At 41.7% G+C, this 17,161-nt stretch overlaps 1 protein-coding gene across 1 annotated transcript; it reads left to right on the forward strand.

Moving 5' to 3' along the window:
* The first annotated feature begins 4,378 nt into the window (after window positions 1–4,378).
* Window positions 4,379–16,325, forward strand: LOC120026778 (tyrosine-protein kinase STYK1-like). The gene is made up of 9 exons (XM_038971495.1): window positions 4,379–4,433; window positions 9,995–10,210; window positions 13,510–13,743; window positions 14,168–14,349; window positions 14,930–15,007; window positions 15,357–15,571; window positions 15,677–15,717; window positions 15,864–15,960; window positions 16,130–16,325. Exons 1-9 carry the CDS (start codon window positions 4,379–4,381, stop codon window positions 16,323–16,325), a joined length of 1,314 nt encoding a protein of 437 aa, XP_038827423.1.
* The last annotated feature ends 836 nt before the right edge of the window (window positions 16,326–17,161 follow it).

Below are 17,161 nucleotides of genomic sequence, written 5' to 3' on the forward strand. Positions count from 1 at the left end.
CCCTCCACCACTCGGATTGCCCACCCCTGTCCTGGTAAGCAGTGCGTGTGAACGAGCAGACGCCCCATGCCTCACTAACCCATCTCTCCCTCTATCGCTCCCTCTATCAGATAGGCAGCTCAGACTGTAGCAGTGGCTAATGGCGTACCCATCCTGTTGCCTGGGGCGACCCCCTAAGACTTTGAGAACCTGTTAATTTGAATAGAGGAACAGCAGGGAAGGGGGAGAGAGAGACAGAAGGGGAGGGGGGAGTAGACAGGGAATGAGAGAGTGAGATAGTTCATTGGACATGGCCTGCTGTGAGGGATGTTCCTCGTTGGAGTTGGCACTGCACTTTTTTGAGGCTATGGCACAGGATGTTCTTTTGGCTTGTTGGGTTTGGAGCATTCAGGATATAGCAAGGTTCAGGGTCTAGCAACTGCCACTGTCTGATCCAGCAACTATGAGAGTCGAGAAAACAGATGTTGATATGCAATGCCCGTCAAAAAGAAAAACATTCGGAACTCAGAAAAATATCCAAGGAGTTCAAGATACTACTGAACTTCATTAAAGATAAATTAATTAAAATGCACGGAAAGGAGACAATTACATAATATGGTAGATGTAGGGGAAGCATAGAGGTTTTCAGATCACAAGATGTTTTCAGAGCCCTTTAAAGCAGACTCTATAGCGCTGATGTTTTGGGTGTTTAAAGTAAGTGTTAACTGAAAATCTCTTCTATGATGTCATACTCCTGAGGAGAATGAGCTCACCAATCAGTGGTCTACAGGAGGATGAGTTGGCCAATCAGTGGTCTACTTGCGTGTGTAACGACCTTCGTTGGGAGAAAGAGAGGAGGACCAAAGCGCAGCGTGGTAAGTGTTCATGATGAATCTTTAATAGAACAAACTGAACACTGAGATACAAAACAATAAAGTGAACTACTGAAAACCGAAACAGTTCCGTGTGGACCACACAGACACGGAAGACAACCACCCACAAAACACAATAGAAAACAGGCACCCTAAATATGGTTCCCAATCAGAGACAACGACAAACACCTGCCTCTGATTGAGAACCATATCAGGTCAAACGAAAAACCCAACATAGAAAAACAAACATAGATAACCCACCAAACTCACGCCCTGACCATAAAACAAAGAAATAACAAAAGAACTAAGGTCAGAACGTGACATCGTGAATATTTTTAATTACCATCTTACGCCCACACAATTCTGTTGTTGGGGTATGCCCACACATTTCCAACACAGAAAAGCTGCTTTTTAACATACTTAATAACCAGTTTTTGGAAGGAAAACTATTTCACTCATATTGTAAGTAACTATAAGTCATATTTCGTAGAAATCTGGAAACACTGGACGGTTACTTGAAGAGTTAACAGATGGACAAAAAGAAGTTCCCATGAATGTTTGTCCGATGGTGTTGGAAAACCGCTGAGTAATTATAAAACACAAAGGAAACCCCAACATGACATTGCAAAGCCACACATCCTGTATACCCGTGGAGGCTGCTGAGGGGAGGACGGCTCATAGTAACAGCTGGAATGGAGCCAATGGAATGGTAGCAACCACATGGAAACCATATTTGATACCATTCCATTGACTCCATTCCAGCCATTATTATGAGCCGTCCTCCCCACAGCAGCCTCTACTGCTGTATATAGTACCAACAAACTGCAAGGCGGGGAATAATTGCCCCTCATTCATGAGCCACAGTGACAGTGCACCAAAAGACTGATACTACCTAAGTTACAGTACTTCCCCAATGCCCCCAGTGCCTGTGATTGTTGATAGGAGTGGAAAGACCAGTTTCACTTTGGGAAAAGTAATGGAGATGGGAGGTGTTGGCATTCAAGACTAGCCACGTTGAGGCCCTGTGAATCGACCACACCTTTGACCTTTGATGGAGACAGGTGATGAGGAAGAGACTAAAATTAGTTTGAGATAGTTGTGAGGGCATCGCAAACCCACACGCTGTAGCACTTTACACAATAAGGGACACACTAAAAGCCCAAAACAGAACTCACCGTGAGCAGGTGATAAGGGTGAGGAGGAAAAGGTGCAGGAGAGGGCAGGGCTAACCTGGGAGAGTTACCAAGCAGACACAAGGAAAGAGACGCAGCAGAAGAGAGAGATTGACAGATAGAGAAGTTGGGAAAGTGGGAGAGGCCAATTGTCACATGCCGGTGTTATAATACAATGGAGGGTGATAGACGATCGTTAATATCAACAGTGTGATTGTACTACTGCTTCTAGTGAGGAGGGGCTTTGGATGCTGAGGACCTAATACCATTACACCATCATTGAGACTCAGCCTTACACAGGGAGCATGCCACGTAAGTTGACACAATAAAATGAGTGAATAAATGTACAGTTTTGGTTCAAATAAAGGGTGGAATACATTGTTGGTTAAAATACAAGGTGAAATATCCTAAAAGTTCCATGTTTAGTATCATGTGCGGGGTGTGTATGTGTGTGTCGGGTTGTGTGTGAGAAATGCATGTCAAAGAGCAATGCAGCCAGACTGGTTGAGTGACACAAACATACTTGGAAAGAGGTGAGGGAGGGAAAACGCAGAAATCTTGTCAGAATGTGCTTCCAAACAACACTAAGTGGAGGAGTGTGCTGTGACCATGGCTCATTATTGTTACCTGAGAACAGTGACGAAAGTAGGTGACAAAACACACCCAAAGTTTCACGATCGAGTTTCACGATCGATTATGAAATAGGATACTGTGGACGAGAGGGGAACAGGTGTCTTTCAAAGTGTTGACTTTGATTTATCCTCTATTTAGACAGGTTGTGATTTATTTTGGTTGTGTTTATTTAGACATGCAGGTAACCTAGCAGTTAAGAGCGTTGGGCCAGTAACCGAAAAGTTGCTGGTTTGAATCCCTGAACCAACTAGGTGAAACATCTGCTGATGTGCCCTTGAGCAAGGCACTTAACCCGAATTGCTCCTGTAAGTCGCTCTGGATAAGAGCATCTGCTAAATGACTTAAATGTATTAAAGTAAGGTAAGATGGACATAGCATGGGTGCCAATCTGTTTCATAGGATGTTATTATAGTATTCAAATCCTAAATATTAATATATAAACAACACAACCTGCGTAACTGAACTGGTTCTCAAGGTGACAGAGTATTTGATCCCATTTGCCATTTTGAACATTTACCATGGCCCACTCTCTGTCCTCTCAAGTTGATTCAAATTGTAGTTCCATTTGAAAAACAAATGTCCAGAGAGCTATGAATGGGCCTCTAATTGTTCCATACAACCAGTTGTTGTTTTATCTCTGTGGTGATAAAATGAAAACGGGGGCTGAGTCTGAAATGTCAGCCTGTCCACTATGTAGTGGGAACCATAGGGCCCTGGTCAAAAGTTGTCTACTACATAAGGAATAGTGTGCAATTTCAGACACAACACAGTCTCTTCCTACTGTCTAGCCCCTAGTAATTACTTCTCACATTGACCTGCCCTGACCCTGCCAACTTCATTTCAATAAGGATATCCTGTCCACTTTCACTGACTACTAGTCAGCCAGTAAACCATGTCTTAGCATTTTCCAAACGTCATGCCCAAATCATATCAAAATAACTTTAAATAGCGGTGTTAGTGAACAATAAAAGTCAGACTGTGTTTGATAATGAGGCCTATAAATTCTGAAGTTGAGTATGACATATTGTACTGTGCCCAGACGGGCCAGGCCTATTGTGCAAACAATGCTACGTTACCAACGCACCGGCACGCCCAACCCATCCAGGGTTTTAACGTCTTTAGGACACACATCCCAGATACCAAGCGTGGGTTAACGATCTAACCTTGCCACATTGGTGTCATATTGGACGCCCCTTGCCGAGCTGTCAATATTGCCTTCTTATGCAGTCATTGTGTGATTGTACTATAGTCATAGTCACGCTACTGCACCTTAAGTTGCCTCACCATTCAGACACTATCAGATCTACCCCAGATACCATAGTTTCTTATCTAGGGTTAATCTAAGTCCTGCCTTCAACAAATGAAATGATATGATGAGTGATACTAGCAGTCAAAAACATACGTACACAGCATAACAAAAACATGTTAAAAATACTCACGTTGTCATTGTTATCAATGGGGGGAGTGCAAGACATGCAACATGGAGTGAAATGGAAATTGTACGTCAAGTTTACAAACTGTACAGTCTTTTTCTGTTCTCTGAAGCAGCCATTGATTAGCCTAGATGGAGCTAACGGACTCCAGACGTCCTTACATGTGTCTTGTGTGACAGTGGAAGGTGTTGGACACTCCATGCTGTGTCATTACAGCCGAAGGCTGTATGATGCTGCTGACCGATGGTAATCTAATGATGATATATCCGTGTGTGTGTTCCTCCTCAGGATGTCATCCTACTCTGACGCCGATAGTCAGTGTCAACCGGGGAACACCATCTGTGGTGAGCGCTCCTCTCCTCCTCTCTCCACTCCTCTCTCGTTTTCTCCCGTGTCCCCTTGTCTTTCCCCCTTTTACAACTTACTGCATGTGCACAAGCTGTTGGGACTCCAAGCCAAAGGCATTGATTGAAAACACTTCATACATTTGGACTCTTTAGACTCGATAGACAATATTATGGAAATGATAAGGAAATGTTCAACTGTGTGACAGTTAGCTGTCCATCGATATATTTCTGTGGAGGTGAGTTTTTGCTATTCTTCCCATCGATGTAAAAAGTGCGACGTAACATTCTGTCACAAACGGGTTGTCCAATTACTGAGATTGTATGTGTGCCTACACAGGATCATCATCACAGTAAATGCATTTGATAAATATGGCTATCTCTCTGGGTGGAGACGGTTGTTCCCTTGCCCAGCCTTTACCAAACAGAACTGTAACAAAGGTGTCGCAACCAAAACAATAAAGCCATTTCAAACGTCTAGAAAACACCTTGGATACATAGAACAGAGAGCAGCGGAACTGTGAAATAAATATAGATACATGTGAAATATAGTTAGTGGGGGCTGGTTTTAGTAGGCACCAAACGCAGGGGTGAAAAATACCTAGACTTATCCAGTAAGAAACACTCATTTTGTTTCTGCTGCATGCCCTAATACAATACTAGACTATCTTTTCTGATCCATTCTACAAAGATAAGAGAAATGTGTTGTGTTTGCTGTCACAGTACTCAGATCCACACAAGACAGGCTGGGAGCAGCACAGGGTCAGCCACGTTGTCAGCCGCATTGTCAGGAGCATTGTCAGCCGCAATGTCAGCCGCAGAGCAGCGCAGGCTCGGAGAAAGAGAGCTCAGACTCCCCGGAAGCTTCTAAGGAACAAGAACAGCTGATTGATGATGCGTCATGGATCACCTGGAAATGAATCAAACCCAGATTGTTAAATTCTTATCAATTGGCTTTAAACATTCTAGTGACCTTGTATGGCACAGAGTAGCTTGACTTAGCCAAACAATCAAGGCGTGGTGCAAACATACTGCACCACCACCCACACCTTTTTCAGTATGCTATTTAAGGAGCACTTAAAGGCCCAGTGCAGTCATGTGATTTTCCTGTGTTTTGAATATATTTGAATATATTTACAGACTATGAGGTTGTAATAAAAGGATGATAATACCCTTTTAGTGTAAGAGCTGTTTGAAAAGATCGGCAGCCAGTTTTTTGGTGATGGAGTTTGGCCTGCCTGGTAACATCACCATGCGGTAAATGAGTTAATAGACCAATAAGAAAGAGAGTTCCACATTTCTCTGCCAACAATAGCTAGTTTTCAATGTTTTCCCTCCCCACTCAGACCACTCCCAGACAGTCCTAGCAAAATTATTGCTTGAGAAATGTCTCTTTGCTAAGAAGCTTTTAAAAAAACACATTTTAATTGACAACAATCACAGTAAGGTACTTTATTGTTACCCAGAATGATTTGAAATTGAGATAAAAACAGCTGCATTGGACCTTTAAATAAAAGGAGTGTAAATAAGTAACTTATGAAATATGATAGGGATGACGAGCACTAAATCACCCCTGACAAACAGTCTGAAATACATTCCTATTGGCATGTAGTGTTCTTGCTACTTCAAGTTTATCCTACTCAAAACAAATCCTTGACCACACCTGTTTGCTTTTAAGTGTCATGTACCACGCTGAGTGGACAAAACATTAGGAACACCTTCCTAATATTGAGTTACACTACCTTTTGCCCTCAGAACAGCCGGGGAATGGACTCTACAAAGTGTCGAAAGTGTTCCACAGGAATGCTTCCCACAGTTGTGTCAAGTTGGCTCAATGTCCTTTGGGTGGTGGACCATTCTTGATACACATGGGAAACTGTTGATCATGAAAAACCCAAGCAGCATTGCAGTTCTTGACACACTCAAAATGGTGCGCCTGGCACTTACTACCATACCCCATTGAAAGGCACTTTGTCTTGCCCATTCACCCTCTGAATGGCACGCATCCACAATCCACGTCTCAATTGTCTCAATGCTGAAACATCCTTCTTTAACCTGTCTCCTCCCCTTCATCTACACTGATTGTGTCGATGAACCATATACATTCTATACTTACTCGTTTTCACTTTATTGTTGCCCAATGTGATTCAGAAACGTTGTCTTTTTGCAGCACAGGGTCAGCTGTAGCAGGTTAGAGGTTAAGAGAAAGATGCACCAGAGTTTACTCTCTCTCTCTCTCTCAATTCAATTTAAGGGCTTTATTGGCATGGGAAACATATGTTTACATTGTCAAAGCAAGTGAAATATATAATAAACAATAAAAAATTAACTGTAAACATTATATTTACAAACGTTCCAAATATGACATATTTGTACTGTATATACAGTGTTGTAATGACGTGCAAATAGTTAAAGTGCAAAAGGGAAATAAATAAACATAAATATAGGTTGTATTTACAATGGTGTTTGTTCTTCACTGGTTGCCCTTTTCTTGTGGCAACAGGTCACAGATCTTGCTGCTGTGATGGAACACTGTGATACTCCACCCAGTAGATATGGCAATTTATCAAAATTGTATTTGTTTTCGAATTCTTCAAGGGTCTGTGTAATCTGAGGGAAATATGTGTCTCTAATATGGTCATACATTTGGCAGGAGTATGGTCTTCATAGCCGGTCTTCTCTTGAGAGCCAGGTCTGCCTTCGGCAGCCTTTCTCAATAGCAAGGCTATGCTCACCGAGTCTGTACATAGTCAGAGATTTCCTTAATTTTGGGTCAGTCACAGTGGTCAGGTATTCTGCCACTGTGTACTCACTGTTTAGGGCCAAATAGCATTCTAGTTTGCTCTGTTTTTTGTTTCTTAATTCTTTCCAATGTGTCAAGTCATTCTCATTTTCTCATGATTTGGTTGGGTCTAATTGTGTTGCTGTCCTGGGGCTCTGTGGGGTCTGGATGTGTTTGTGAACAGAGCCCCAGGACCAGCTTGACTAGGGTTCTCTTCTCTCTGCAGGTAATGGCTTTATTATGGACGTTTTGGGAATCACTGCCTTTAGGTGGTTGTAGAATTTAAAGTCTCTTTTCTGGATTTTGGTAATTAGTGGGTATCAACCTAATTCTGCTGTGCATGCATTATTTGGTGTTTTACATTTTACACAGAAGACATTTTTGCAGAATTCTGCATGCAGAGTCTCAATTTGGTGTTTGTCCCATTTTGTGAATTCTTGGTTGGTGAGCGGACCCCAGACCTCACAACCATAAAGGGCATCGGCTGCTATAACTGATTCAAGTATTTTTTAGCCAGATCCTAATTGGTATGTCAAATGTTATGTTCCTTTTGATGGCATAGAAGGCCCTTCTTGCCTTGTCTCTCAGACGGTTCACAGCTTTGTGGAAGTTACCTGTGGCGTGTTTTGTGTGCTCTAGGGCAATGGTGTTTAGATGGAATTTGTATTTGTGGTCCTGGCAACTGGACCTTTTTTGGAACACCATTATTTGTGTCTTACTGAGATTTACTGTCAGAGCCCAGGTCTGACAGAATCTGTGCAGAAGATCTAGGTGCTGCTGTAGGCCGTCCTTGGTTAGGGACCAAAGCACCAGATCATCAGCAAACAGCAGACATTTGACTTCAGATTATAGTTGAGTGAGGCCGGGTGCTGCAGACTATTTTAGTGCCCACGCCAATTCACTGATATATATGTTGAAGAGGGTGGGGCTTAAGTTGCATCCCTGTCTCACTTCCCAGCCCTGTGGAAAGAAATGTGTTTTTTGCCAATTTTAACCGCACACTTGTTGTTTTGTGTACATGGATTTTATAATGTTGTATGTTCTCCCCCAGCACCACTTTCCATCAATTTGTATGGCAGACCCTCATGCCAAATTGAGTCAAAAGCTTTTTTTGAAGTCAACAAAGCATGAGAAGATTTTGACTTTGTTTGGGTTTATTTGTTTGTCAGTTAGGGTGTGCAGGGTGAATATGTGGTCTGTCGTATGGTAATTTGGTAAAAAGCCAATTTGACATTTGCTCAGTACATTGTTTTCACTGAGGAAATGTACAAGTCTGCTGTTAATGATAACGCAGAGGATTTTTCCAAGATTGCTGTTGACGCATATCCCATGGTAGTTATTGGGGTCAAATTTGTCTCCATTTTTGTGGATTGGGGTTATCAGTTCTTGGTTCCAAATATTGGGTAAGATGCCAGAGCTGAGGGTGATGTTAAAGACTAAGTATAGCCAATTGGAATTTGTGGTCTGTATATTTTATAATTTCATGTAGGATACCATCAACACTGCAGGCCTTTTTGGGTTGGAGGGTTTGTATTTTAGTTCATTCAATGTAATTGGAGAATCCAGTGGGTTCTGGTAGTCTTTAATATCTGATTCTAAGATTTGTAATTGATCATGTATATGTTTTTGCTGTTTGTTCTTTGTTATAGAGCCAAAAATAGTAGAGAAGTGGTTTATCCACACACCTTGAGCTGATTTCTGACATGCTGTTCCTTCTTTTTCCGTAGTGTATTTCTGTATTGTTTTAGTGATTCACCATAGTGAAGGCGTAGACTCAGGTTTTCTGGGTCTCTATGTTTTTGGTTGGATAGGTTTTTCAATTTCTTTCTTAGGTTTTTGCATTCTTCATCAAATCATTTGTCATTGTTGTTAATTTTCTTAGGTTGTCTGCCTGAAATTGTTAGATTTGACAGGGAAGCTGAAAGGTCAAATATACTGTTTAGGTTTTCTACTGCCAGGTTTACACCTTGACTATTACAGTGAACTGTTTTGTCCAGGAAGTTGTCGAAAAGGGATTGAATGTGTTGTTGCCTAATTGTTTTTTGGTAGGTTTCTGCACTACTTTCCTTCCATCTATAGCAGTTGTTAATATTGTGCAGTTCCTTTGGCTTTGATGCCTCATGATTGAGTATTGCTCCGTTCAGGTAGACTGTGATCTGATAGGTGTGTCAGTGGGCTGACTGTGAACGCTCTGAGAGACTTTGGGTTGAGGTCAGTGATAAAGTAATCTAAGGTACTACTGCCAAGGGATGAGCTGTAGGTGTACCTACCATAGGAGTCTCCTCAAAGCCTACCATTGACTATGTACAAACCCAGTGTGCGACAGGGCTGCAGGTGTGACCCATTGTTTTGTCATAGTTGTGTCTAGGGGAGCATATTTGGAAGGGAATACTGTCACCTCCAGGTAGGTGTTTGTTCCCCTGTGTGCTGAGCGTGTCAGGTTCTTGTCCAGTTCTGGCATTTAGGTCACCACAGACTAGTCCCCCTCTAGGACGGGGAAGCTGTCATTGTTAAAGTATTAGATTTCTATTGGGAGTATATAGGTAGTACACATGAGGACATTTTTCTCTGTTGAGATAATTTCCTCATGAATTTCTAGCCAGACCTAACCCACTCTAATTTAATAGGGTAAGTTAGGTCTGCTCTATACCAAATTAGCATACCCCCTGTTATAATGTGGCTGGGGGACCCAAGTCTGCCCTCTGACAACAGCTCCAGGGCATACCTAGTTGTTTGGGCACCAGAGTTTAGTCTCTCTCTCTCTCTCCCTCTCTCTCAGAGATCACAGTGTATGAACAGGAAGTGATCATCGTGCCCGTCCTGCTCCTAGCAAGCTTCCTGGTCTCTCTGCTAATCGTTCTCCTGCTGAGGTACTGGCCTGGAAAGGAAAACCGCAGACGACCCACAGTAACCCTAGCCCGACCACACAGCACCAGCAGGTCGAGCAGACACACACAGAGGAAAAGTTCCAGGCGGAACCTACAGGGCATTGAGGGTAAGTTGGTGTGCACATCGATGTAATGCCAATGAGCTTGACTGATGAGCCAGCACAAGTATCTTCCCACGATGTACAAGTCTCTCTAGACAAATGGCAATGCATCAATTCTCCAGCTTAACACATCTTTACAAGTTGTGTTGTCAGTTGGAACAGAGAGGACGAGTCGGAAAGGGGAAGCGCGCCACCGGTCACATTACCGCCCTAGCTAAAGATGAGCACAGTACCCACCTGCATTTTAATCCCTGCCTACCTAAACTCGTGATTTGTTGGGAGAGTTTTCTGTCTGATGAGGACCCTCCCCTGAATAGTTTTTTCTCCCCCTTTTCATATTGTCATATAGAAGCCGACATCCTCCCCAGACCGTGTGCTGTTGCTGCCTAGCTTCCCACTGGGCAAACCACATCATTTCAATGTGGAAATGAGGGTGATATTTGGTTGGGACGTTGATCAATGAGATTTCAGCCTTTATTCACTCACTCAAAAAGAAAGCAAGAAGTTTGTTGAATTCCCAATGTGTTACCACTATGCTTTCAACCATCTAAAAGCACAACCAAACTCCATTGGAAATACAATGTCAGATATTTTGTATTTATACAACAATTGGAATGTGTTATTACTGTGCAGTTGAGTTTACATTAAAAGTACATAGTGCAAGTGATACATGCTGTTCGAGATTCTGTACAGATTGTTATAGCAATTGTAAAGATCTCCACAGACCTGCGACCTTTGCATGCGAACTCAATATTAGGAAGGAGTTCCTAACGTGTGGTATACTCCGTGTAGTTACAAGAGGCTAACCTGAAAATGTGGCCATGGATGCATTACTCATTTTAGGGTTGAATAAATACTGTTCCATTAGTTTGTACAATAGCCTTAACTTTAGGCTATTTAGTGTTTTACAAAAGTAATATTGACTTGTGTTTTGGTTGACAGTGCAGCCAAATAACGACATTTAAAGGATATCTAATGCTTGGATAGGTTCATCTGAGCCACTGGCTTAATCCTATTCTTTAACTTTTTTGGTTTAGTTGAAGACCTAAATCCAACATATCATTTGTTAACTTTGTCGACAAGTTAATTGGCTATTTACTGTATTGCAAAAGTTTGGTTGCCCACACAACCAAATATTCACATTTGAAGGAGATGTATATTTTGTGCCACAGACTTAGTCTGACATTACCTCCAGCTTCTCTACAAACTAATAATTGATATGTTGCATTAACGTCTCCATCTCAACCAAGAATCAAAGTTGAAGAATATAAATAAATCACATCAAACTTTATTTAAAGTGTATTTAAAGTTTCATTTGAATTCATTTCCTATTCTATTCTATTCTATTCTTTAACTTTTTGGTTGAGATGGAGACATGAATCCAACATATCAATTATTAATTTGTAGACACACTGTGATTTAAGGCTGATTAAGTCAGTGGCACAGATGGAACTATTCAAGCAGAAGATCTCCTTCAAATATTGATATTTGGTTGCGTTGACAACCAAACACAATTCAATATCCAGTTTGTCTACAAATTAATAATTGATATAATCATTCTCACAATAGCACATTGATAGTAGACTGTGACAAATATAAAAGCTGGGCTTGGTTAAAACCCTGGATGGGAGACTAAATTAATAGTTGTAAATCAACTCTCCAGTAGGATGTGCCGCCCAGTCTATTGTTTTTTAAATTCTGATAGTAGATATAACGTCGAAGACCTGACATTGTTTCAAAGGTACAAATTCAACACATTTTAGGTTTGTCTATGTTGAAAATTGGTTACAATGATGACATAATCCTGTGGTGGAAATTTCTTTCCTCAAAACAACAGTTACTTTTGTCAAATCCAGTTCATTTTCAAGTTAGATTCCACATCACAGTACTTTGACAACTTACATTGAAACACAAGTTTGTGCCCAGTGGGTTACAATGCTCCAAGGTCTGAGATATCCGAAACTAACTCTGTACTAGAACTACAGTACAGTAGTAAGCATTTACAAACTGTAAAACAAATACTTGGTCAATTGCTTAAGCACAATGATTGCCATATGGTTTATTTCAAACAAACTTTTAAAATAAATGTTTGCCAAAACTAGACAAACTCCTGCCATATATTCATCTACTGGCATATGGTGTATTTATCTACTTTAAAAAGCCTGCATTGGCAGAAACTGATGTTTGTTTTGTAATGCATGAGTTGCATCTCTAGGTCGCTTCTATGCAGTGGTGGAAAAACTACACAATTGTCATACTTGAGTAAAAGTAAAGATACCATAATAGAAAATTACTCAAGTAAAAGTGAGTCACCCAGTAAAATACTACTTGAGTAAAAGTCTGAAAGTCTTTGGTTTTAAATATACTGTACTTAAGTATTGAAAGTACATTTAATTGCTAAAATATACTTAGGTATCAAAAGTATAAGTATAAATAATTTTAAAATCCTTATATTAAGCAAACCAGACGGCACCATTTTCTTGTTTTTTATTTAGTTATAGACAGCCAGGGGCACACTCCAACACTCCAACACTCCAACACTCCAACACTCCAACACTCCGACACTCCGACACTCCGACACTCCAACACTCCAACACTCCAACACTCCAACACTCCAACACTCAGACACTCAGACACTCCAACACTCAGACACTCCAACACTCCAACACTCAGACATAATTTACAAACGAAGCATGTGTGTTTAGTGAGTCCACCAGATGTCGCGTTCGTTGTATACATAATGAGCGGACCAAGGCGCAGCGTGAGTAGAGTTCCGCAAATTTATTAAAGTGAACCCTCAAAAAACAACAAAGAATAAACGAACGTGCAGTTCGTAGCGCACATAGCACTAAACCAAAACGAAACAATATCCCACAAACGCAGGTGGGAAAAGGACCACACTAAGTATGATCGCCAATTAGAGGCAACGATAATCAGCTGCCTCCAATTGGGAACCATACTCACACCAACATAGAACTATTAGACTAGAACACCCCCTAGTCACGCTCTGACCTATTTCACCATAGAGAACCCCAAGGGCTCTCTATGGTCAGGGTGTGACACCAGATCAGAGGCAGTAGGGATGACCAGGGATTTTCTGTTGAGTGTGTGAATTGGACCATTTTCCTGTTACTTTGGGTGTCAGGGAAAATGTATGGAGTAAAAAGTACCTTATTTTCTTTAGGAATGTAGTGAAGTAAAATAAAAGTTGAAAATATATAAATAGTAAAGTACAGATACCCCAAAAAACGACTTAAGTAGTACTTGATTTGATATATGTGCATTACCCATCTCTTTACCTGCAGCTCCTCCTGAGCTGAACCCTCTGGAGCATGAGGAGTTACCTATGAGCACCCCGACCCAGCGTGACACCCCAGCCACGTTTTCTGCCGTACCGGAGACCCCCAAAGAGAGACAGCATGGCTCTTTCAACCTGGTCACTCCGCTGCCCCTCTCCTTCTCCGTCAAACCGGACGACTCTGTCACCCTCTACAGGGCAAGGATGGACAACAGAGACGTGGTTCTACGGACACTTAAAGGTAACATGCTTTGATATTCATTGGAATTATAAAATTGATGCTCCCATCCAGAGACTGACACTCAGTGTATTGTAGGACCTTGAGGTTTATACGAGTATAAAACCTGAAATCTTGGGGTTGTTATCTTGTCTTTGTGTTACTATGAAATCGTGTGATCTTAACTCGATATTCAAATCAAAAGACCTAGTCCTACCCATAACAAAATTGACTAACTTTCCCATGAGTAGCCTACTACCAGATAAAGGACAAAAACATACAAAAGTTTAAGATCAGTTTAAGCAAGGCAAGGTGTAGAATCTCTAATCTTGATAGTATAACGAGTAGTTATTTGGATGTAAGGTGATTTGTAGATCAGTGATTCTACTGTATTCTACTGTCTGAGTCTAATGTAGTTAATCTCAACACGTACCTTTTCTCACCCCAGAAACAGCCGATGACAGCGAGCGCCAGTCCTTCCTGGGCTTTGCCTCCTTCCTGTCTGAGCTGGGGCCCCACCCCTTTCTGCCTGGTCTGGTGGGCGTGGTCTCCCTACGTACACCCCTCATAACCGTGATGGAGGAACTGGTGCACAGGGACCTGCTGGGGTTCCTATGGAGGTGTCGACAGGTATGGTACTCCCATAGAGTTAGATAGAGGACTCATCGTTATATCTGTGCCATTATAGCGTCTGTGACATGGGCAGCATCATTGAGGCTACAACCCATAGGAATCCCCACCCAATTTACTACTTTAAAATGGGCGAAGCACGGTAGAAGCCCTCAATAGCAATGTCCATGCTAAAACGGATTAAATCCATGATGAGTCCTCTATCTATCTCTATGGGTACTCCTACTGTAAGTTACCAAATAGCTGGGGGTGTTCAGGTGGGAGAACACTGTTTTAAACAGAGTGAAATGGAGAGGTAGCCTACTTGAACTTGTCCAATGAGAGATTATTGTTTCACCAAAATGTTTTGCTACGGACTGGAGTATACTGAACACTGCCCTGATATGTTAGGAAACGGTCCAAACTAGAGATCTGCCCGCACAACTTTTACGTAAATTGTCATCAGTTTGCCAGAAAATTCTAGTTGTATGTGGGTCTCAAGAGGCTGAGCAAACACTCTGTAACTCATGCAGACTACAGTGAATATGGACATGATCATTAGTGATAGTGTGAGTGGAAACTCAGTGCTCTTTCTTGGCAGGACACAGGTGTGGAGTCCCCATGCGATATCACAGAGCAGCGCATCTTCACCATGGGAGGACAAGTGGCTTCTGCTCTGGTTGGTCTCTCTCTCCCTCTCGCTCTCCTTCCCACACATCAAGTGATTCATCCATCTCTGTCATTTTGTCTACAATTAAAAATGATAGTTCAAGTTGAGTGCGTATCTTATAAAATGTCAATCTGACGATTACATCATTCTTATTCAGAACTGTATAAACACTGTGACAACTGCTGATGTAAATGATCATTTGATTTGAACCTGTTGGTAGGGGCCAAGAGTTTTACCTGTGTTTAGAAAAAACTCTTGGCCACACACCTACTTGATTCGTCTATATGAATGGCTTTCATACGCTTGAATGTCACATAGCCATATTAAAACACAACATCCTCTCTAATTGTGTATTCAGGAATACCTGCACGGTCAGAGCTGTATCCATGGCAACGTTGGAGCTCGGAGCGTTCTGGTTGGTCGAGACCTAACGGCTAAACTGTGGGGATTGGGTCCAGCATACTGTAAGAAAACACAAGCAGGAACTCCAGGAGAGCTGCAGAACATTGAGATGAGGAAGTGGCAGGCTCCAGAAGTATTGGCAAGGAGACCTGTCAGTCAAAGCAGTGACGTGTAAGTCGCCAACCTGATCGGACATATCCATTACACAAATTATCAAAAATACATGTGATTTTTTTTACTTGAACAATGAACTCTCCGACCATCCTTTTTTTCCAGCTGGTCTTTTGGTATCCTGCTCCATGAAATAGTGACACTAGGTAAATGCTTTTCTAAATAAATAATGTATCATTACTGGTCTACTGAACTGCTATAACCATCACAAATTGAAAAAGATTTATCTCATTATTATAATGTTTATCTTGTATACACGCCCTAATTCATCATTTATTCCTCCACTTTGTAGGTGACCCACCATTCCCTAAAGTCATGGCCGGTGATCTTCTCCAATACCTCCAGAGAGGAAAGACTCAAAAGAGACCAGCTAATTGTTCTAACTCACTGTAAGAGCCCACATTAAGTAATAATACATGAAAAATGACCTAATATACGACAGAAAACATATGATTATAACAGTGCTGTAATAGTTCACTTCGACATTGGTAAAGATGGCCACAATGATTACCACAAAACGAGTTACATTGGTTACAAAAGCTACTGTACCCTTTTCAGGTATTCCATAATCAAGTCCTGCGGCCAGTTCACTCCACACGAGCGCCCTGCATTGGCTGAGGTGATCTGGAAGCTCCAATCAGGAGAGAAGAGTGCCAACAATAGGACAGTTATTCGAGTGCCTGAGCCACTGGACATTGAGAAGTACCTGCGGGAGGCGGGATATGGAGAGGCCTACAATTACGTTGTTCTCTGATTGGCTCTTGCGATGGTCGTTTAAATCAAGTTCTACATTACGTTCAGTGTTGCTTTTCTCACATTATCATGAAGACTGCTGGGAGAGCGTTTTAAATGTCAAAACAACACAACTTGTTTATCTTTAGGTCCCTTACTATGCTCAATACAACGTAAGAGACTGATGAAACACTCAGGTATTAACACATACAGCATTCGGAATGTATTCAGACCCCTTGACTTTTTCCACATTTTGTTACGTTACAGCCTTATTCTCAAATGGATTAAATTTTTTTAAATCCTCAGCAATCTACGCACAATACCCCATAATGACAAAGAGAAAACAGGTTTTTAATCATTTTTGCAAAAAACAGAAATACCTTATTTAACATAAAAGTATTCAGACCCTATGCTATGAGACTCGAAACTGAGCTCAGGTGCATCCTGTTTCCATTGATCATCCTTGAGCTGTTTTATCAACTTGATTGGAGTCCACCTGTGGTAAATTCAATTGATTGGACATGATTTGGAAAGGCACACACCGGTTTATATAAGGTCCCACAGTTGACAGTGAATGTCAGAGCAAAAACCAAGCCATGAGGTCGAAGGAATTGTCCCTAGAGCTCCGAGACAGGATTGTGTCGAGGCACAGATCTGGGGAAGGGTACCAAAACATTTCTGCAGCATTGAAGGTCCCCAAGAACACAGTGGCCTCCATCATTCTTAAATTGAAGAAGTTTGGAACCACCAAGACTCTTCCAAGATCTGGCCGCCCGGCCAAACTGAGCAATCGGGGGAGAAGGGTCTTTGTCAGGGAGGTAACCAAGAACCCGATGGTCACTCTGACAGAGCTCTAGA

The sequence above is a fragment of the Salvelinus namaycush genome, chromosome 32 (assembly GCF_016432855.1).
Source record: "Salvelinus namaycush isolate Seneca chromosome 32, SaNama_1.0, whole genome shotgun sequence".
Taxonomy (NCBI): domain Eukaryota; kingdom Metazoa; phylum Chordata; class Actinopteri; order Salmoniformes; family Salmonidae; genus Salvelinus; species Salvelinus namaycush.